General features: G+C 50.9%; 1 protein-coding gene across 1 annotated transcript in view; it reads left to right on the forward strand.

Annotated features, from left to right (window-relative positions):
- The first annotated feature begins 917 nt into the window (after positions 1-917).
- KCNK9 (potassium two pore domain channel subfamily K member 9) overlaps positions 918-22,305 on the forward strand; it is a 57,353-nt gene continuing 35,965 nt past the window's right edge. The window contains exon 1 of the mRNA XM_069465954.1: positions 918-1,200. Within this exon, the coding sequence (XP_069322055.1) occupies positions 918-1,200 (283 nt within the window). The remainder of the gene's footprint in view (positions 1,201-22,305) is intronic.

Genomic DNA, 22,305 nt, shown 5'->3' on the forward strand with positions numbered 1-22,305 from the left:
CAGCCGGACCCTTCCCACTGCCGCGCTCGTCGTCCCCGGAGGAGCCGGCTGGCTGACAGCCCCCGCGCTGTCCGCCGGCCGCCCCTGCGGCCGCTCCACCGCGGTCCCTGCCGTCCCGGGGCCGCACCCCGTTCCGGTGCCTTGAGGGTTGAGCCGAGCAAACTTCGCGGACCGGCCGACGCCCGGCGGGGACCTCGCTGCGCCCCCCTGCACCTGGGTGGGCGCAGAGCGCTCGGACCTTCGGGCATCGGGCTGCCTCACTCGCCGCACCTGCTCGCCCCACTGCCTGCTTGCAGGGGACTCTAGAGACACCGCCACTTCGCAAACTTTTCCTCCCCACCACCGAGGTAAGGAGGGTCCCGCGAGGCGCGCGCAGACCTAAAGGTTCCTCGTTGGGCACCACTGCCGGAAAGCTGGAGCCCACGGAAGGCCAGCCCTCGGGGCCGCCCGCCGGCCCCGCTCCGGAGTGCGTTCCCGCTTCTGCATTTCCCGCGGAAGCGGTTGATGAGGAGCAGAGGGCAGAGGGGCCCGAGCAGAGCCCAGAGGAGCCGCCCGCCACCATCATGCAGAGTGCGACGAGCTGGCTTGCCCGGCTCTGGCGCAGGGTGTCGGGGTTCGCAGACCGCTGGCCCCGGCGCACGAGCAGCCTCCTGTGCCCGTCCGGTTCCCCAGCGGAGCCCGGCAGCGCACCGCCCCAGGCCGGTGAGCCGCCTCGCGATAGCGATGGCTCTGGCGGTCCCAGCGAAGGGGCACCCCCTCGGGCATCCCCTCGGGCTCCCGAATCGCCTCCGTGCTGCTGCTGCTGCTGCTACCGCCGCTTTCAACTTAGCCGCCGCCGCCGAGCGCTGCGGTGGGACGGCACGCGCCGCTCTCAGCCTTCGGGGCATCTCCCTCGCATCGTTGCCTTTCTGGCGGCCATGAAGAAGCAGAATGTGCGGACTGTGTCCCTCATCCTCTGCACCTTTACCTACCTGCTGGTGGGCGCCGCCGTTTTCGATGCCCTCGAGTCCGACAACGAGATGCGCGAGGAGGAGAAACTCAAAGCCGAGGAGACCCGCATCAGGGGCAAGTACAACATCACCAGCGAAGACTACCGGCAGCTGGAGCTGGTGATCCTGCAGTCTGAGCCGCACCGCGCCGGAGTCCAGTGGAAATTCGCCGGCTCCTTCTACTTTGCCATCACGGTCATCACCACCATAGGTAAGGGCTGAGTGCGCCGCCGGCTCCCCGTGCCCCGGCAGGAGTCCTGGGAGGCGGCGCAGCGCGCCATGCCGGGCTGGGTGCGGGGCTTCGAGGGTTAAACGCAGCCTCTCGCGGGGGACCTCCCGCAGCGCCCCTTCCTCTCTGGGGAGCCCCCGCCTCGCCCATGGCTTAGAGCCTCACCCTTCGGGGAGCCCACCCGGGCTCTCCACCGCGCTGGTGTCTGGGCCGGGCTGGTGAGCCCTGAACGAGTGTGCCGGAGGGTGGAGGCGCCACTTTTGCGAAGAGAGTGGAGCGCTAAGAATAATCCTATAGCAGACACCCACCCACCCACCGCCCCGGTGCGGGCTGGGCTGCGCCGGTTCCAAGCCTTACACTTACTACCTCTCCGGGAGTTGGAGAGGGCTGTCCTGGCACCCGAGACTCCTCCGAGGGGGTCTCTGGTGGCAGAGGAGTGCTCCTGGGGCTTGGAAGGCACTGGCCATCCACAGCCTCTGGGCCCCTCTCCGGGCTTCCCTGAGCCCAAATTTCACCTCTCTTCCCTCCTGGTTCCTTTTTGTGGAGTTTCAGAGCTTGGACTTGCCAGGCCCCTGGGAGGAGAGAGTTTGCTCTCTGGTGCTTGGGGTGGGGGTGGGGGGTATTGTGGTGAAATGCTCTAGAATTGAGGTCCAGGGTAGGGGCAGGGCAGAACCAGCCCACCCCCTAGGCTGTGGCAGTGGGTAAAGCAAGTCTGGATATTGCCCAGAAATGGGAGAAGTTTAGCCCCAGTCCCTGGAGAGGGTCCAGTTGATACACCACAGGGATGCTTGTGGGTCCAACACCCAAGGGTGCTGTTCACCGAGCAGTCTCTGGCGAGTTCCTAGGGCATTAGCCCCACGAAGGTCTGGGTTGGAAGAACTCACAGACATCACACTTTGAGACCCATGGGAACTAGAGCAGGCCCTTTCATGCCAGTGGAAGTGGTGGATGCCCTGTGTCGCAGGAGGCAGGGTGGTGTCTTTGTGGTTTGTCACTTGTCCCAGAATGGCAGGCTGCCTCCCCAGGGCCATCTCCTTGGACCTTTCAGGGCCAGTGTGTTGGCTCAGAGATGGTCTCTTTCCTGCACCCCTCCTGTGCCCCCTCCTTCCCACCCTTCTCCCAGGCCCTCCTGCCTTACTCTGGGAACCTTCTCCTCTAATTTGCCCCTTGATGTTTTCCTTTGTCTGGAAGCTCTGCGCACTGGAAAACAGGATTTCTCAGTGCCATATGCAACAGGAAGCGCCAGCACGGGACGGTCTGTCTTTCCTTCTTGGTTGAAAAGACTTTTTAGAGAGTCATCTTGTTTTAAATGTTTAATTCATTGGTGCAGGTTTTTATGTTTTGTAAAAGAATTTGTCCTTCTGTTGTAAACAAAGTCAGCTTTGCCTCTGCTTGCCCCATGCCCTTTGCCCAGCACCCAAAGCACAGACGGGTCCTTCCCCCCCACACTGTGTTTCCAGCATCTGAGAGGGCCAGTCAGTCATTGCCATCATCTCTGTCTTTAAACTGTGGCAGTGGCACGCAGATGCACAGGGCGATGGTTGCAGGGGATAGGGGCCTGTTGGCTGGAGAGCCGGAGAGCAAGAAATATGCCTCTGAAATTGACCACCCTGGGGAGGGGGAAAAAAGCTCCTGACTCCCTAAACATGCCTTTATTGATCTAGATAGCAGGCAGGTGAAATTGGCTGGTGTGCTGGCTTCCAGTAGTAAAACAAGCACATAAAATGTGTGTCTGCTCCCAAGAGTTGAACTACAGCATTGAGGAGAGGACTGGAGTTAAAAGCAAACCCAGAAATGTTCCAGTTTTCCTCAGGAAGTGCGTTGTTGAGACTGATGAAGTTTTTATTGAGATTGTTTTCATTATGGATTCTGATGGGTAGTTCTGCGTATATGCTTCTAACCGTTAAGACTCCAAAGAGAAGATGTCAAGGAAGGTGCAGCTAAATGGAGGAGGTTGTCTCAGCTGGGGTCGGGGTGGTGGTGGGATTCGCGTCGGTACAGGACCAGAGGGCATCTGAGGCATGTTCTGGTTTTCTCACTTCCTTTATTGGGTTTTCAACTGATTTTCTGGAAAAGAGGTTGAAATCGTGTGTGTGTGTGTGTATGTGCATGTATGTGTGCATATGAAGAAAAGACTGTCCTAACGCAGCTGCCCAACAGCAGAAAGACACTGAACTTGGAGCCCACAGACCTGGCTTGGAATCTGAATCCTGCGTAGTGTAAGATGGCAGGGAGGCCATTTTCCCAGTGCCTGAGCTCAGTTTCCCCACCAGTAGAAGGGACATTACACAACAACCACCTGATGGGCTGACTCTGAAGGGCGGGGTGTAATCCACAAGCCTGCAGCAGCCAGGCACAGTGTGCCCTGCACTCAGTAGGTATCCATGCTCTTGGACGTAGTCTGATCAAGCCTCATGCTCTCTGCCCTAAGAAGCTGTTTAGCAGAAGAGCTCAAATTTATAGAAAACAGAGCACCTTTCCAGTTAATTCTGTTTGTTTTTTTTCTATTTTTTAAATAGAAATGCAAATTAAGGTGCTCCTAGGCCTAGAACAAAACCCAGCCCCAAGCCATGCCCTCCAAGGAATTGCCCCTTAATGGACAGTGATATTAATGAATCACGTTAATCTTCATGGGCGTTCTTATTTTTAATCTAACCTTGAGCGATGTCTCAAGTGTGCTTCCACTTTGCACCCAAGTGTCTGAGGCTGGCACTGGGCATCTACTAATGAACATTTCTTCTCTCTGCAGTTATTAGCTCACTCTGTGAAATGGATTTTAAAAACATATAATTACCACTTAGCGTTGAATCTGTGGCTGCGCCTTTGTAAAAGGCTTTGGAGGGATATTACCTGAATCCTCCCCTAGCTCTCCTGGGATCCTGGGGAACAGTGACCATTGGAATAGCCAGGGAAGTACACGAGTCCAGCTGGGCTCCGAAAAGGGCAAATTCAGTTACATCACTGATCCCGTTCCAGCTACCATTCCTCCCCAGTTGCTTCCTTTGATGTCTGTGCCACTTGTAGCTACTTCCGAGGAGATTATCGGGCTCAGTGCAAAGCCCTAGACCTTTGGATGGGAAACCCCAAGTGTACCCTGCCCCGTTCCTCTGATTAGCAGGACAATTTGAGCTTCCTCCTCTGCAACCTGTTGGTAAAAGTGGCAGATATCGAGAGTGCTGGGCCAGCGTCTGGTCTGGACAGAGGTGAAGGTGCTTTATTTGAATTTGCTTTGCTTGGGGCTAAAGCCTCAGTGTGGAAGGGACCCTTGATGCAAACCTGTAACCTTCCTACAGTAGGTGCTTTAGGCCAAAACTATGTCCCACAATCAGCTGCTACCCACTATCTAACTAACAGAACTGAAATCTCCATGACGCTTCTTTTTTCAGTCCAACATCTGTGATCGGTTACCACCTTCAGGGTCATTAAAAAAGAAGAAACCGTGATTAGAAATCAGATCTCATCTGCAGAGGGGTGGACAACTGAAAAACTGGATTGCCATAAGGAAGGAGGGTAGGAGACGTGGGTTTTTCCTTTTTTGCTACAGTTCTGAGGAGGGAGGAGCCGTGTTTCCCCGGACTCTCGGGGCCCATCTGAAGCCAGAGGTGGCTGCTGCAAGAATTGAGGTGAATGACGCAGAAGCAAAAATCTGCTGGCAGGGGACAGGGCACATCTGAGAAAAAGCTTTGGGGCTCCTATAGTTTCCTTGCCCCAGGTCCTACACCTGTTTAAAAACAGAGTGCACTGGGACACCATCCTTTTCTCCTTCGTGAACACAGCCTTGAGTAGAGTTCTCACGAAATGGATAGCATTTTCCATTTCTTCTGACACCCTTGAGGGTACTTTGGATACATGGTTCACACTCTTGTTTAGCACCTGGCCCTGCCTGGCCTGTGCTGCCTCTGAGGCTCTGGGGACAGTCTAGATGACAAGATAAGGCCTGGCCTTGAGGTGGGAGGGAGAGGGAGCTGGAAACCCAAACAGCTGGTGGCAGGCCAGGGTGAAGCGCAGAGACAGCTAAGCCAGGGACTGCCTTAACCCTCCTGTGCCACCCAGCTCATTGTGCACAGAGGACATGCACCGTGGCTGGCTCCTTGGAAGCCTTTCTACAGGTCCTTGGCCTCCAAGAAGTCTTCCCAGCCTTCCCCTCACACTGCCTCCCTGAGCTATGCGCCTGCCCCCCTGGGCTGTGCCCCTCCCCCCCCTTCCTCTCTCCATCCTGGCCTTGTTGATACCATTTACTGTGCCCCAGGCCTGAATGGTGTCTTTCCTCCCTGCACCACACCTGGCCCAGAGTGGGCATCTCCTGAAGGACTGCAGGATGGAAGCAGCACCAGCCCCACCCAGCGGACTGTGCCAAGGGCGCACGGAGCTTCCACAGACATGCACTCAATTCCTCCACCAGGCTGACAGGAGCATTGCTCCACTTTACAAATGAGGGAACTGAGGCAGTTAAGGCTGTGCCCGCCAGAGTAGAGGGCCTGAAACTCCATAATGCAGTTGGGATCTCCTTACCACAGGCTCCCACTGTGGAGCTGTCCCTGTGACTAGGGCTGAGCCTCTGGGTTATTCTTTCTGGGTATTTTTTTTTTTTTTTTTTTTTTTTTTTTTGAGACAGAGTCTCGCTTTGTTGCCTGGGCTAGAGTGAGTGCCGTGGCGTTAGCTTAGCTCACAGCAACCTCAAACTCCTGAGCTTAAACGATCCTACTGCCTCAGCCTCCCGAGTAACTGGGACTACAGGCATGCACCACCATGCCCGGCTAATTTTTTCTATATATCTATTTTAGTTGGCCAGATAATTTCTTTCTATTTTTAGTAGAGACGGGGTCTCACTCTTGCTCAGGCTGGTCTCGAACTCCTGAGCTCAAACAATCCACCCACCTCGGCCTCCCAGAGTGCTAGGATTACAGCTTTCTGGGTATTTTTGCTTCTCTCTTTAGCTCTAATGCTTAGGAAATCTACTTAGCCAGACCCAGGTGAAGGGGCCACCTAGAGCCCCCTGAGCTAGTCTGGGAGGAGCCCACTGGTAATGTCCAGTGGGCTAGCTGGCCATGCAGGGATACTTGAGATGCCTGTGGACAGCTCCTCTTCCCCAGACCCTTCCTGTTCCTGGGCTCACTCGACAGCCCTGGGCCCTCCAGAAAACATGGCCTATTTTTAGATGTCCTGGAGGAGGCAGAGTTGGGTGGAATAGGGTTCCTACTGACTCTGAAGACATATAAGAGATGTCTCCAGTTACATGTTACACAGTTACATGGAGACACCCAGCTAGGTGCTCTGAGGCAGGGATGGGGATCAAGTGAGAGAAGCCCTAGGAGTTTCAGACACCCAGTGCCTTCACCTGCTCTTTCCTGGGTCACTTTCACCAGCTAAGTCTATTGCGGTCAGAGCAGGAGGAAGATGGGAATCAGGCCTTGGTGTACACCTCTTCCTCCACACACCTCTTATTCATACCTCCATCCCTCCATTCCCGATATACTCACTCACTGGGTCCTCCATGAATCTGCTTGTTCACACCTACATCCATTATCCATCCATCATCCATTAATCATCCATCCATCCATAATCCATCCATCTATCATCTATCCTTCTATCATGCATCCATCCTCCATCCATTCATCCATCCATAATTCATCTATCACTCACTCACTCATCCATCAATCATTCATCCACCCATCCATCATCCATTCTTCCTTCATCCATCCTTCTATCATCCATCTAGCCATCATCCATCCATCTATCCATCCCTCCATCCATCATCTATCCATATACCATCCATCCATTCATTACTCTATCCATCTTCCATCTGTCCATCATCAATCCATCATCCATCTATCCATTCATTTATCCATCCGTCCATCATCCATCCTTCATCCATTCATCCATCATCTATCCATCCATCCATCCGTCATCCATTCATCCACTCATCCATCTGTCATCCATCCACCCATCCATCATCCATTCACCATCCTTCATCCATCCTTCTATCATCCATCCATCCATCCACCATCCATCCATCATCTTTCCATCCTTCATGCATCTTTCTATCACCTTTCTATTTATCATCCATCCAAACATCCACCCATCCATCATCCACCTATCTCCCTTCCACCCATCCCTCATTTTTCCATGCTTTATCCATCCTTCTGGCACCCATCCATCTATCATCCATAATCCATCTATCACTCACTCACTCATTCATCCATCATTCATCCACCCATCCATAATCCATCCATCATCCATTATTCCTTCATCCATCCTTCTATCATCATCTATCCGCCATCCATCCATCTATCCATCCATCATCTATCCATCCACTGTCCATACATCCATCCATTACTGTTCATCCATCCTCCATTCATTCATCATCCATCCATCCTTCTGTGTATTCACTCTATCACTCACGCATTCATTCCTCTGTGCTCCCTTGGGTGTCCACTCATCTGCTTATTTCTCCATTGGAAGGACTTTTTCCCCTCTCTGTCCATGTGCTGGGTGGGGGCCCTGTGCTGGCAACAGTGGTAGGCATGCACAGTACCCCAATTAGAGACTCAGTAAGTATTAGTGGCTTGATGGCCTCCATTGAGGAATCTCCAAGTTGTTCCAGCCCCATCTCCTTCCTGCCAAGTGATTAGCCAATCCCAATCATTTTTTATTTTTAAGCATTTTTATTTTAGTATAATATTCATACAAAAAAGTGCACATTTCAAAAGTGTATTGTTTAATGAATTCTCATAGAGAAATCATGCCCATATAACCAGCACTCACAACAAGAAACAAAATATTACCAGCACCCCAGAACTCCTCCTATCAGTCATCTTCTTGAATGCCTATAGTGACAGGGAGCTCATTACCTCACACATAATGAAGTGGTGTGTATGTTTAGATGAATGTTAAGGTTATTGTTTGGTGTTCTGATCTCGTGAGGGTGTGTGTGTACGTGGGTGGAGGTCTTCTTTTAAAGGGGCTGCCAGTTTCTGCAACGGTCGCCTGAGGAGAAACCAGCAGACATACGTTCAGAAACTGGAACTCCAGGGCCTCAGACCTAGGAGAGGAGAAGGATCTCAGCACAGCGATGTGTGGGTGAGTCTGATGTGGGGAGGGTGTGCTGAGGGGGGCCACGGAGCCAGGCTGGGTAGGCTGCTGGCCCCAGAGGATCGGCCCTTCTGAGTCAGAGCACAGCAAGCAGCCCTAGGCTGCGTGTTCACGGCAGCCCTGCCAGAAGCTGAGGGAGACACGGGAATAAGCACAACACCTGTTCTCAGCAGAGCCCTGCGAATGGGAGGCAAGGACCCCAGATAGGCGGGGCTGACAGAGGGGGGGCAGTGAGCACTCCTGCGAGTGCCCGTGGGCAGAGGAGTTCTGGAACACGATCGTTTGGGGTGGGTCTTGCCCACCTCGTGCTGGAACATCCTCCTCCATGGCCAGCCTTCCAGGGGAGGAGAGTCTGGTGTTCCTTTCCTCCAGGAATTTTGTCTTGAGGGTGTCTTTTCCCTCTTGTCCCCACGCTGGGGACCTCCTCCTATAGTAAGTTCTCCCCTTTTGGCTAAGGGCACCCACTGTGTAGCTTACAGTCCTCCGAAGGGAGGGCTGCATGGAGCTTGGCTCACCTCCTCTCCTGTGACAGTCTGTAGGGATTCGGAGATAGCCCCGGGCCCCTAAGTTCCTTCCAGTGATGCCCTTCAGGGACTGGTTCCTGTCCTCTGAGCAACCTTGGCCTGTGTGTGCTCACCAAGTCCAGTCTGACCACGCAGGGAGAGCAGACTGTCACCTCCCCTTGTCTGGGTGATACACTTCTGTTAACGTCCCTGGCTGGTACACCAGCTTTTCTGGGTAGCCCTTTCCCGCATTAACTTGTTTTGAGCACACAATCTTCTACTCTGTGCTCCTAAGCAAAAATTTTCTGTCTTGGATTGGTGGGGACCTAAATACAAACTGTGGCACCTGAGCTTGACACAGAATGATGTGCTATGGACCGAGAGAGGAGGTGATGGCTGATGTGCGGATCCCAGTGGGGGCCACGAGACAAGGTGGAGCATCTGTGTGTACCGACACCAGCTTGCCCTCCTGGTCCCTGAGAGCAGGCACACGCAGCTCAGAGCTGAGTGGTCCAGGTGACATCTTTCTGCTCAGCTGTGCCTTTGGGCCACTGGGCAGCACAGGACAGAGGCTCCAGCCTTTTAAACTTGAGCTGTTGCTTTTAACAAGAGAAGGCAGGTTAGGGACCTACCTTGCCAAGTGAGGCACTTGTCACTCCCAAGGCTTAAATGTGTGATCTTGGTCCCCAAGGCTGCCTGTTAGTACCAGGCACATGAGAGTCTGGTGGGCATCGGGCAGGAAGAGATGCCCACTTATGAAATGGCCCTTGGCTGTCACTGGCCCTGTCAGACATGCAAGGTGCAACCCACTCAGGAAGGTGAGAGGCCTCCCAGCAGACAGTGTCACCTGGGCAGGAAGCACAGGGCGTGTGGTCATGGCACCCAGCCCTCTGCCCCGCCGAGTCCATGGCCTGCCTTTGCCCGTCCCTTCCTCTTTCCCTGCCTCCATCCACTTCTGGGCTGCACACCCTGGGACCCCACTAGTCTGGCAGTTCCCAGCCTGGGGACCTTGCCCAGGCCATTTCTTCTGCCCAGCCTGGCACAGGGTGCTTACAAGGTGCTGAGCCTGACCTCATGTCTGTCCCCTTGACACTGGCCAGGAGGTGAGGATGAGGGCCTGGGCTGTGCTGGGGCTGGTCTTGTGAAAGCTGCTTGAGGGCTGGGATCTGTCTGATCTCAGGGTCCCTAGTGCCTGGTGTGCTAGGAGGTGCCTGTCACTTAACTGCACAATGGCCAGAGCTCCCCAAGACAAGTGTAACCTTGCCACAACAAGAGAGCCATTTTTCATGGCATGTTTATGATGTTCTGGGTTTTTACAGACACTATCTCAGTTAATTGCATCCCCTCAAAAACCCTGAGAGATAGATATCTTCATGTATCTCTGTATCCCCATTTTACAGATGAGGACGTGGAAGATCAGAGAGGCTAAGCAACTCCCTCCAGGTCATTAGCTAATAAGTGGCAGAAAGGAGTTACACCCAGGCAGTCTGACTTCAGAGAGTGTCCTTGTAACTATATTGTTATGTACTGCTTCTTTTGACCTTCTGTATCAGTTAGCTAGTGATGTGTAACAAATCTTCCACAAACACAGAGGCTTGGAACCCAATCATTTATTATTGTTCACAGGCTGTGGCTTAGCTGGGCTTGACTGCTCCAGAGAGGTGCGGCTGGCCAGCAGTGTTTTGCAGCTCTCCTCCAAGCCATTACATGTTTTTCTCTTGATGATGGCAAAGGCATAGGAGGGCAATGAAAGCCAGTGAGACCTCTTATGCTAAGACTCCTCTGTTATGCTTTATTTCTCTCACATACCACTGGCTGAAGCAAGTCATGTGACCAAGGCGGGAACTACCTCCTGCCCACAATGAGATCAAGGCAGTGGTGCAACTTCTCATTGTGCTGTCTGACCAGGAGCTGGTCCACGCCTCTTGGCAAGCCCCGCCTCCTCCATGACTTGCAGCCTGGGGCAGTGGAGAGCATAGCATCGGGTTCTCACCAGGTTCAAATCCTGCACATGGCATAGCTCTCAGATGTTGTGCTGTTTTCTCATCTGCAAAATCGTCCACACTCTACCTTTGAATTAGTTTGCCAGGACTGCCATGATAAAGTACCACAGACAGGGTGATTTAAACAACAGAAATTAACATTCTCACAGTTCTGGAGCCTAGAAGTCTGAGGTCAAGGTGTTAGCAGGGTTGATTTCTCCTGAGGCCTCTCTTTTGGGCTTGTAGATGGTTGTTCTCTCTGTGTGTGTGTGTGTGTGTGCATGTATGTGTGTCCCGATCTCCTATTTTTATAAGGACGTCAGTTAGATTGGATTAGGGCCCAAACTAAGGGCCTCGGTTTACCTCAGTTACCTCCAAATACAGTTACATTCATAGGTAATGGAAGTTGGGATTTCAACAATGAATTTGGTACAGGGGGACACAGTTCAGCTCACAACAACCTCCTAGGACCGCTATGAGGATTGTGTGAGATCAAGGAAATGAAAGACCTGTCCAGGGCCTGTCATGTGCAAGTCACCCAACGTGCGTTGCTTCTCTGTCGTGTCACACATGAATCTGAGTTTATCTTATGAGTGTCAAAAATATTTTGCTGCCCAAATGTTAATTCACCTATTATCATTCTCAAAATCTGGCTGTATTTTGAAAACCTCCTATGGTAGAGTGGACCCAGCCCAGAACAGGTCATGGAGGGGCCTTGGCTCAAATCCCTCCTCTACCTCAGACTAGCTGGGGATGGCAGGCAGGCCACTCCATTGCCCTCAGCCTCAGTGTCCCCATTTTCAGGCTGTGGGGGATCCTGTCTCCTTCAGCATGTTTTGAGGTCTATTAAATCTATCATGATTTTAAACCTTTTTCTTAACTGGATTTTTAAATAGGTATCATGCCACACTTCTGTATTTTAAACATATGCACACACATTAATGTTAACTTTTTGGTGTGATTATTTTAATATGGATATATATAATAAATGAGTCCTTATCTTAAAGAGATATGGAAGCATTTATAGATGACATTTCTGAGATTTGCTTTAAAACAACCTGAATCACAAGGAGAGTAGTTGGGGATCTAGATGAAACAAGATTGGCCACGAGTTCTTAATTGCTGAAGCTTGATTATTCATATCTAGGGGTTAATTATTCTTTTTTCTCTGCCTTGGTATATATTTCAAAATTTGCATAGTAAAAACTTAAGAAAAACCAAACAGGACATAGCATAGAAGTGGAAGGCTCATGGCTCAGCCCCTCAGCCCCACTTCCAAGAGGTGACAGCTGGCAGCAAGTCACAGCATAGAGGAGGATGCAACACTTGACTCTCTCACAGGCTCTGGTGTGCACATGTGTTTTCTTTGGCTCTTACATTGTTTAAAAATATTGGGAATTAGTTGCCAACATTTATTAATCTTTTAAAAGAACCAGCTCTTGGTTTTATTATAGTATGCCATCTATCTCATTGATTTTTACTTTTATCTTTATTAAGTACTTATTTTACATTCTTTAGGTTTATTTATTTTTTGCTAGCTTCATGCACTGACAGACACTAGTCTTTCTCTCTCTCTCAAGTTTTTTTTTTTTTTGATAAATGTACTAAAGGCTATATGTTTTCCTCTGTGTGCCACTTTGGCTGCATCCCATCATTCTCTCATTGTTTATTTATAAATAATCTGTGAGTTTTTTCTTTAATCCAAGGGTTATTTGAGGTGTGTGTTTTGAAGTTACACACACACACACACACACACACACTTTCATTAGCATAGTGATTAGATAAGTCTATTATTCTGTCTTGTTCATTTACTAATTGTGTGACATTGGGCATATAATTCAGCCTCTCTCTGACTTGGCTTTTGCCATATATAAAATGAGAATGATATTAGGTCATTAAATATGAAATGTCTGATTTCGAATCAAAAGTTTAGTTTATTCTATCTCAAACAAGAAGCAGTACAATTAATCAAAGTATGTGTCTAAACTATTGACACAGTTTTGTCATCTTAATGGTAGCTTGTTTATGCCAGCAGAAAAGAAGCCTGAAGAGTGAGTGGTGATGAAATTGCAAAAGGCATTTTTCACAACTTGTTGAGAATTGAGTGTTTTTTCTTGTAGTAAGTGGTCCAAAGTCTGGAAGAAGTGGTACAGTTGGTGTAAGGTCTGGTGAATACAGTGGATGACAGAGAGTTTCTAGATCCAGGCTCTGCAGTTTAAACAGCATTTTTTGTGCAGCATGTGGTTGAGCATTGTCTTTTAAGAGGATTGGCTTGTCCCTATTGACCAATCTTGGCTGTTTAATCATAAACAAACTCATCATTTCATACAATTGGGTTCAGTAGACATTTGCTGTAATCAATTGACTAGGTTTTATGAAGCTGTGGTGGATAATACCAGCACTGGACCACCAAACAGACACCATTACTTTTTTTTGATGAATTTTTGGTTTTGGACTGTGTTTCAGCACTTTGTCTTTATCCAGTCATTGTGATTGTCGAAAAGAATCTATTTTTTTTTTATCACAAGTAACAATATGGTGTAGAAATGGATCATCTTTATGTCATGACAGCAAAGAAAGGCAAGCTTTGAGATGATTTTTCTTTTGACGTTTGTTTAATTTACATAGTACTCATCTATCCAGCTTCTTTACCTTGTTGATTTGTTTTAAATGGTCTAATATTGTTGGAATAATAACATCAAACCTTGGTGTTAATTTATGTGTAGGTTGATATGAATTCACTTCCCCTACAGTTTTTAATTTATTGTTATTCACCTTGGTCTCAGATAGTCTATGTGGTTCATTTTTAAGATTAAAATTACCACAACAGAACCTTTTAAACCATTGATGTACAGGGTGTACATTAGCCATATCCTTTCAAAACACTTTGTTGATATTTTGAGCTGTCTATGTTGTATTGGTTTTATAATGGAACTCATATTTGAAAATAATATGAATTTTTGACTTATCTATGGTTGTACAAAAATTATTTTAAAAAATTGAAAGATAATTACAAGTCAAAATGTGCATTTGAAAGAATGAAGACATACCTTTACAATAAAAATAAAACAAAACGTGTTAAAGTAAAATACCCTCGTAAGTATGAAATTGGACATTTCATACTTAATAACCTAATAATGACAACACAACAGCAGCCCTCAAAGTTGTTGAGAAGATTGAGTTAGTTATTGCATTGCAAACATTTAAAATAGCTAACATGTATTGGACATTCACTGTCTGTAGATACATTTCTAATGCATAATTTTTATATTTTAAACATTATTGGACTTTTTCTTTATAGCTCATAATTACTTTTTTAGAATTCCATGGATATTTGAAAAGAACATTTATCTCTTTGTTGTGTATAAAGTACTGCACAAATATATTAAATCAAACTCATCTTACTCAGATCCTTTTCAAGGTTTGAAAACTAATGATTACTGGCTCAGTTAGCCTGCACACATATTGGGTTTAGCAGATATAGTATTTTAAATTATCATTATTTTGTTAATTTTTATGCCTTAAATGGAGCATGTGCTCTTTCCAGTTCACTGCAGTCCCCAGCATCATCACATCAGTTCACCTCATTTACTTTATAATTTAACTATTATTATTATTAGGTCTATTTAATTTCTGAGAGGATCCATTAGTGTCTCTTTCCATGCTTTGTCACTGTGACTTGTCAGTTTCTTCTTGTATTTTTGATAATTTTAGCTTCATGTATTTGGGAGCTATGTGGTTAGGTACATAAAGGTTCATGTTAGTTATTTCTTCTTGGTGGATATAAGCTTGCCTATACAAAACGTGCTGTTTTATTGTATTTAATGCTTTTTGCCTTAAGTTATTTTTCCCTCTGATATTATTGTTATGTCTGCTTTCTTTTATTAGCATTTGTTATATATATGTGTTCATGTTTTTAGCTTATTTTTACCTTTTTTCCTTCTAGGAAGGTTTTGGCTTGGCTTACAACAGAAAGGCATAAAAATAAGGTATAAAGCCAGCTCCCAAATCTGAGGTGCATGTGTGATTCATGTATACTAACTTTCATATTGACTGTGGTAGAGGTTCAAATTTACTTGTCGCTTCCTAGGAGAAAGGACAGAAAGAAAACATGTCAAATGTTATATCATCAGATAATGTTATATTACGTTATATTATAATGCTATTATCAGAAATGTTTGGTGCTAAATTGCACAAAAGAATGTGCTCGCATGCCTTCATTGAGGCTTCACCAGGTAATGTTGTGTTGGTGTGAGGACCACACTGAAATGCTGCTGACTTGGAGGCAACCAGAGGCCACGGAGTTCCCAGGAGATGTCTAGGCGGAATGTCAGGTGAGTGATGGTGCCAGTCCCTGGGGTACACCACCTGGGACTTGGCCTTTTTTGATTTTTTTTTTTTTTTTGGCTTTGTCATCTGGAATGTATTGGCATTTGTCTCAGGCAGGAAGAAAGTGGGGCAAAGGTCAGAAGGGTTATGGCAGCTGACATTGTCCTTTTAACAAACTTTCCTAAATCCCCCTCCAATAACTTCTGCCTCTACCTCATTGGCCACGGCTGCGCCTCATGACCACACTTAGACCAATCGTATGAAGATGACTGGGAGAAGGGGGTATGGCTGCATTCCCCATCTCACTCCTGCCTTGAGACTTAAGGGACCTCAAGTCTAGACTCCTGGGGAGGAAGGGACCTGCTGGTGGCCTGTTCAGAGGCCCTGCACACTCTGCTCACATACCTCCTGTGACAGGGGTAGCCCTCTGAGCCCCCGGCTGTGGTCAGCTACCACCTGTCCTGGATGTGACCTGGTAACACATGGTCGACTCCGATCCCTTGGGCAGATCTGCTTCCCTGTCTGGGCTTTAGTCTTCTAAACGAGCCCACAGACAAGGTTGGCTCTGAAGTCCAGGGGCTGGTAATGGTAACCCCCAGACCTGCTGCTGAAGAGAGAGGCCACCTGCTGCTTCATTTGGCATCTTGGGATGTCCCAAGAGTCCCCAGTAAAAGAATTAGAAGAGAAGGTGGAGCTGAGATGGGGAATGCTGTCAGCAGGGGAGCACCTCAAAGGGAGAAGAGTTGAGGGGAGGAGGGCATGAGCAGGGTGAAGCTGCTGGCAGGGGCAGGGCGGGTGATACTCTCTCTGACTGCTTTCTTCCTGCCTGGCGTCCAGAAACCTACTCCTCACCCCATCTGGTAGGAAGTCCGAAGCTGGTAGGGCGTTGCGCTCGTCTCTGTAAGCCTTAGTCCTGCGCCCTGCAGCTTCCCCTACGAGGCGATGTTGAGTGCTGTGCTGCTCTTCTCCTTCCTATCCGGTGGGCATTTGCCACCACCTGGGCCCTGCCCTCTTTGTGGTTTAGAAAGGAACGGCCGGTGACCTCCTCCCCAGCACTGTTTTTCCTGGCTGAAGTCTCCCACTGCCCGCCACCAAGACCCAGGAGACCTGGCCATGGGAAACGCTCTGGTTTTTTCCCTTGGGTTTTGTTTTCCAGCTCCGCCTAGATCATTCTGGGCACACAGAGAGCCCTCTCTAATTTCTGGCTTCTCCTGGGTATGACCTAAGCATTTGTTTTTAAGAGGCTGGGAGTGCACCCTCAGAGCAGAGATGGGAGCTGCAGCCTCTACCATGACCTCCCCCTTCCCGAGTCTCCTAAGTCAAGGTGTTACTCAACAGTTGCATGCACTTCTGAATGGCTCAAGGCCCATGCTGATGTCCAGCAAGCTGCCCACCCATCAGAGCAGGTCAAGTCACTCTCCTGCTCAGAAGCCATCGATGGCCCCCAGTGGCCTACAGCATACAAGCATTGCTCACCATGGCCCTTAAAGTCCAAGCTCTTGCTTGCCACTCAGCCCTGTCCCTCAGTTTACCCCTGCCCCATGCAGACTGAGTCACAGGCTGGGCAGGGTGTTCCTAACCACTAAAGACCCCTCCTCTGTCAGCCTCTGGCTGGTTAGGTGCCTCTCCTGTGTGCCCCTGTAGCTCCAGGGTGGCTGCCAGCTCAGCACCCGTCACCCCGTGTTGTGCTCAGGTCTTCCCAAGCCAGTCTTCATCCCCTGCCCCCAGCACATCTCAGCAGGGTCCAGCTTCTTCACCTCATGGTGGCTGAGGCCACCCCCCAGTGTCTGGCACCAAGCAGGCCCTCAGAGAATGTTTCTTGAATGAACATAGGCATGTAAATGGGACAGCTTTGATGAGAGCTATATTTAACTGTTCTAGAATATTCTCCAGGTCTTTCAGAAAAGCAAATCCTTGAAAAACAGCAGCCCACGAATCTGAATGGCAGGTGTTTGCAAGAAGTGGTGGGTGGTCCAGTTGGGAGGGCAGTCCTGCTTCCTGTGGATCTGGGGTTCTCCATGCACCCCTCATTCTCCCTTCACAGCACCTGCTGACCTCCAAATCCCAGGGCAGCTGCAGGGCCTGGCCTGGTTCTGGTGGTGCCACCGGAAGCTTCCATATGGGTGGGCCACCAGAAGGAGTCCATCTTTCTTTACCTGGGGCTGGCCACTCTTCCAGGTGGCTCCTTTCCTGAGCTCTAAGCACAGCTCTGACTGTCCAGGCCACGCAAGCTGCCGGTTAGTTCAATAGCTGTGGCCATGCCGTGACATCTTCTCTCCCAAGGAGGTTGCCGGGCAGGTGTCCACTCTGGGTTGCCCAGCACCCCACACCACCATGGAGGGTTGACGTCCTGCCAGCCTCGCCAGGGAAGCCACCCCAGAAGCCTAGACTCTCATTGCTTACGGCAAAGGGAGCAGCCAGCTGTGCCCTCTGCAGCCCCTCGGGTCAGGGGGATCTGCCTAAAGCCAGTGGCTCTTGTTCAAGCTCCCAAACCTTCAGGGCTGCCAGGAAGTCTGCAGGGTCAAGTCCAAACTTCCTAGACGTGTGGATCTCCCCCACACGACTCCACCCTTCTTTCTTCACGCCTTCCTGCGGAGCTCTGGACATTGGCCACTGATCCCTTCAGTGTGGCCTGTGCCTCTGCCTCACTCCCCTGCCCAGACTGCTTGGGTGTGCTAGCGAGGGAGCGCAGCAGTGGTTAGAGCCAGCTGGGGGCACAGCCTCCTTGTGGGTGTCATGCGTCCTGGTCTGCTGCTTCCTCGCTGAACAGAATGCGTCGCGCAGAGCCTGGTGTTTCCATAGAGGAAATGGGTAGAATGGTGGCTGCTTCCTGGAGATTTTGTGAGGATTAATTGAGATGACGTGGGGAGGTGCTTGGCTGGTACCTGCACATGGCACGCAGTGGGTGCACAGTGTGTGACGTTTGCCTGCCACGTGCTGTGCAGGACGCTGTGCTGGACGCTGTTGGCTCGGAGACAGAGAGGGCAGACCTGGAGGCCATGCGTGTGCTCTGGGGGGACAGTTGCAAATCTGGAGCTCTGCCCTGTGGGAGGAGAGGGCTGTGAGGAGGAGGTGGCGGGGGGAGGGTGCAGGGAGCCCTAGGCCAGTGGCCAGGGCCATGGAAGCTGTGTGGAGGAGTTTGGATTTCACACCCTAGACCTTGGAGCCAGAGGAAGGTGGCATAGCTCTGGGATGGGAGAATTTAAACCACCTGGGTTCAGTCCTGGAGTGGCCATCTAGTAGTGGGTGGCCCTAGACAAGTTACTTGCCCTCTTTGGGCCCTGGTTTCCTCACCTGCCAAGTGGGGATCATGGGTGTGGACAGACAGCACACAGGGACATGCCTGGCACACAGTGAGTGCTCACCTCACCCAGGACGCTCCGTCACTCAGACTTGGTGCAAGGTATGTTGGAGAAAGACACCCTGGCTGCAGGTGACATGTGGGCTGCGGCCAGAGCAGAGATGGCGGCTGCAGCCTCTACCATGACCTCCTTCTTCCCAAGTCTCCTAAGTTAAGGTTTGGGGCACGGGAAGGGCTCAGCCAGCGCCTCCTCACTGCTGAGTGAACCAGCCTGGAGCCCTGCTTGCCCCGGCTGCCTGCTCCAGCTTTGGTTCACTTGCCATGAGGGGGGACCCTGGGCACCTTTGAGAAGATCTGGGTTCAAATGCTGACCCCTCACTCACAGGCTGTGTGACTGTGGGCAAGCACTTTAACCTCTCTGAGCAAATGCTAAGCTGTGGGTGACAAGGGACAGGCATGCCCGGAGGCCTGGGGTTGAAGGATGGCTACTTGTATCAGATTAGATTGTGTTGTCTTCTTGTAAGAAGACTCAGAGTAATTTGGGATTTCCTGCATATCAAGAGGTCAGGGGGCAGCAGGCTGGGCTGGTGGGGATACATGGGAAGTTGTCAGGACCCTGGGCCCCTTACAGCCTCCTGCACCCGTCCTCGGCGAATGGCTCTCACCTGCCACTCCTCATCCTGCCTTCTGTGCGGGAGGGGGAAGAGCAGAGGTTGGTGCCAGCTGGGCCTGTTTGGTGCTGGTGCTCTCCCGGAACCCACCTGGCATCAACTTCAGCTGGCTTTCATTGGCTGGGGCTGGGCCACGTGGCTGCTCCTGGTAGTATTTTTAGCTCACCCCATCGTTGTTTCAAATAAAACTGGCGTTCCCTGAGCGAGGGAGAAGGGAGAGAGGTGTTGGTATCCAAAACCAAACACACAAGTGCATCTTTTCAGCCAGTGTAGACCAAGCCTCTGCAGCAGCCGCCCCGTCGTGCACCCTGTGGAGGTCGAGCTGGACTTGGCTGGGCCCCCCTGATGAAGGTTGCATTTTTCTTGCCTCTATACAGTCTGGCGAGAGAGGCCATTTATTACCATCTGTTCAAAGACAGGAGCCCATGTGGCAGCAGGGCCAGGTGAGGCCTGAGGGCCTGCCCAACCCACTGGACGTTAGAACTGGCCATGGAATTTCTGTCAACTCTGTGAGGCCCTTTGAGGTGCTGGGAAAGCGTCCCAGTCATGTGAGGACTGGGCTTCCGGGAGCCTCATCCCAGCATAGCAAGAGGCCTGCAATGGCCTCAGAGCAGGAGCAGAGGGGCCTGAGCTAGCTGCAAACCAAGACCCAGATGCACCTCGCCCTGACCTGGGGGATCTTCCTGAAAGCCTGGATGTACATGTGGCAGTGGTCCCAGAGGGACAGTGACCTCAACGGAGCTGAGGGGGTGCTGCACTTTGGACAGAATCTTGATTCCAGAGGCTTCCAAAGAATTCTCATGACCCCGAGACACCTGGGCGAAGCTGTGGACCACATGAGTCCAGTGGTCTCCAGGCCTAAGCAGGTATCGGCTTCTGGGGCCAGTGGGTGGAGAAGTGCCCCAGCCACAGCTGGGCGGCCCTAGCGGGTGTGCCGGGCTGTGCTCGGGGCCTGTCGGGCTGGGTGCGAGGTCTTGCTCTGTGGCCTTGAGGACTGGGGAGCATCTGGTTTATTTGTCTTCCTCCTTGTAAGGGTGTCCGGCCCACTCTTTCTCCCTCAGCCAAATGCTTGGCATTTAGAGGAATTATGTTCTCTCTTGGCCTTGAGCTGTCTCTTGAGGTTTAAACAAACCAGCAGCCCAGGCAAGCCGGGTGATGAATACTTCTTGGCATCTGGGGTTAGACTAGCCCACGGAACAAGTTGTGGAAAGAGCCATAGGCTCTGGGGTTAGATGGGCCTGCACAGGAGCCCAGCACTAGCCCTCGTTCCCAGTGTGACTCAGCGTCTGTGCCTCAGTTTCCTCATCTGCAGCACAGGGGCGCACACTCATGGGTGACAGCGAGAGCACTAGCATCCAGCAAGACCCCCTTGCCAAGTGTGGGCCTTTAGTTGGTCCTTGTAGAGGATGGGGCATGTGGGGTGGCAGTTAAGGGACTGGCTATTTCCCAGCTGGGACAGAGAACTTCAGTGTGTTAGCAATGGTGGGAGCCACTAATGGCATGTGTACACACATCTTGAGGGACAGCAATGTCTGTGAGGCACTTTGTATACAGAAGGGTCTGCCTTTAGTCTCCAAGCCCCAGGGATGGGGTCCTCATTCTCAAGCCTCGGTGGGCTCCTTGGCATGTAGGCCCCAGCCTGGGGGCCAATATCCATCTCTCAGATGCCTCACACCTGGTCAGCTGGAGGGGCAGGTTTCAGTATCTTCAGCTGAGCTGGGGTGGGCTGAATTGTGCAGGGCCTGCCCGGATGTGCCTCTGCAGCAGCAGGTCAGGGCGGGAGGGGTGACAGGCCCAAGGGCACCATGCTGACTGCCTCCAAGGGACACGTGTGTGTTCTGGAGCCTCCTGGCTGGCCTGTGTTTCCGTCCTGTCTTTGCAGCCTACCAGCCATGAGCCTGTGACGTTCAGGCCCCTCCTCTGTGCCTCCATTTTGTGCGGGTTACAGGGAGCACACACTAGGGAAGTGCTTAGGACAGTGTGTGGCATGAGGCTCACATAGTACATGCTTCCTCTTGGAGAATCAGGTGCAGGCTGTGTCCAGAAGGCCCTTTGAAGGCAAACTTTGTATTTTCCAGGTGGCCCTATTCTGAGAAATTCTAGTGTTTGTTGGGCAAAATTTACACTGCACCAGCCCCAGCTAGGGAAACAAATGAGAAAGTCACAGTTGTAGCTCTGTCCTCAAAGAGCTCACAGAGTGGCGCAGGAGACAGACAAGTACCCAGCCGGTGACGGTCCTCAGAGCAAAGGGCTAGGAGGGGGAGTTGAAGAGGGAGCTGCCACTGGCCGCTCTTGTCATGAGAAGAGGGAAGGATGTGTATTAGTCAGCATAGGCCAACTGCTGTGACAAACAGCCCTCGCTTCTCAGTGGCTTAACACAGTATAAATTTATTTTGCTTGTACATTAATGCAGGTCAGAGTTGAGGCTTTGCTCCACTTGGTCACTCAGGGCTCCAAGCTCCTTCCATCTTGTGTCTCTGCCCTCTACTGGGGCCTTGGCACCCTCTCCATTCAACTAGGCAATGGGGCAGGAGAACCTGCAGGTGTCATGGGACATATTTCACAGGATAGACCTGGAAGTGGTGTGTATCATTTATGCCCACATTCCATTGGCCAGCACTTTGGTCACATGACCCTACCTAACCACAAAGCAGTCTGGGAAATGTAGGCTAGCTGTGTGCCTAGGAGGAAATGTGTACAAGGTTGTGAGTTTGGTGAACACCAGCAGGGTCTGTCACGGGAGGCTTCTGGGAGATGTCATGGTTGACCTGGGTTGTGGAAATGGCTGGGAAGTGAAGAGGGGAGACACAAGCCCTCCAGGCAGGGGGTCAGCTTGGCCAAGGCAGGGACTGAGAGTGCCTTAGTTTGGGCTATTGTAACAAAGTATCACAGACTAGGGGGCTTCTGAACAACGGAATTTTATTTAATTTTATTTCTCACAGTTCTGGAGGCTGGAAGTCCAAGATCAGGGTGGCAGCAGGTCAGGTTCTTGTGAGGGCCCCCTTCCGGTCAGATGATCTCAGCATGCTGGAGAGAGCAACCGAGCTCTCTGGCCTCTCAGACATACACTGACCCCATTCATGAGGGCTCCATCCCATGACCTAAGGCCCCACCTTCTGATACTGTCACATTAGGGTTAGGTTTCCAACATGTGAATTTGGGGGACATTGAGCCCATTGAGACTGCAGAGTACATTTGGGGAAAGACAG

This window comes from Eulemur rufifrons, chromosome 3, assembly GCF_041146395.1.
Source record: "Eulemur rufifrons isolate Redbay chromosome 3, OSU_ERuf_1, whole genome shotgun sequence".
NCBI classification, from domain to species: Eukaryota; Metazoa; Chordata; class Mammalia; order Primates; family Lemuridae; genus Eulemur; species Eulemur rufifrons.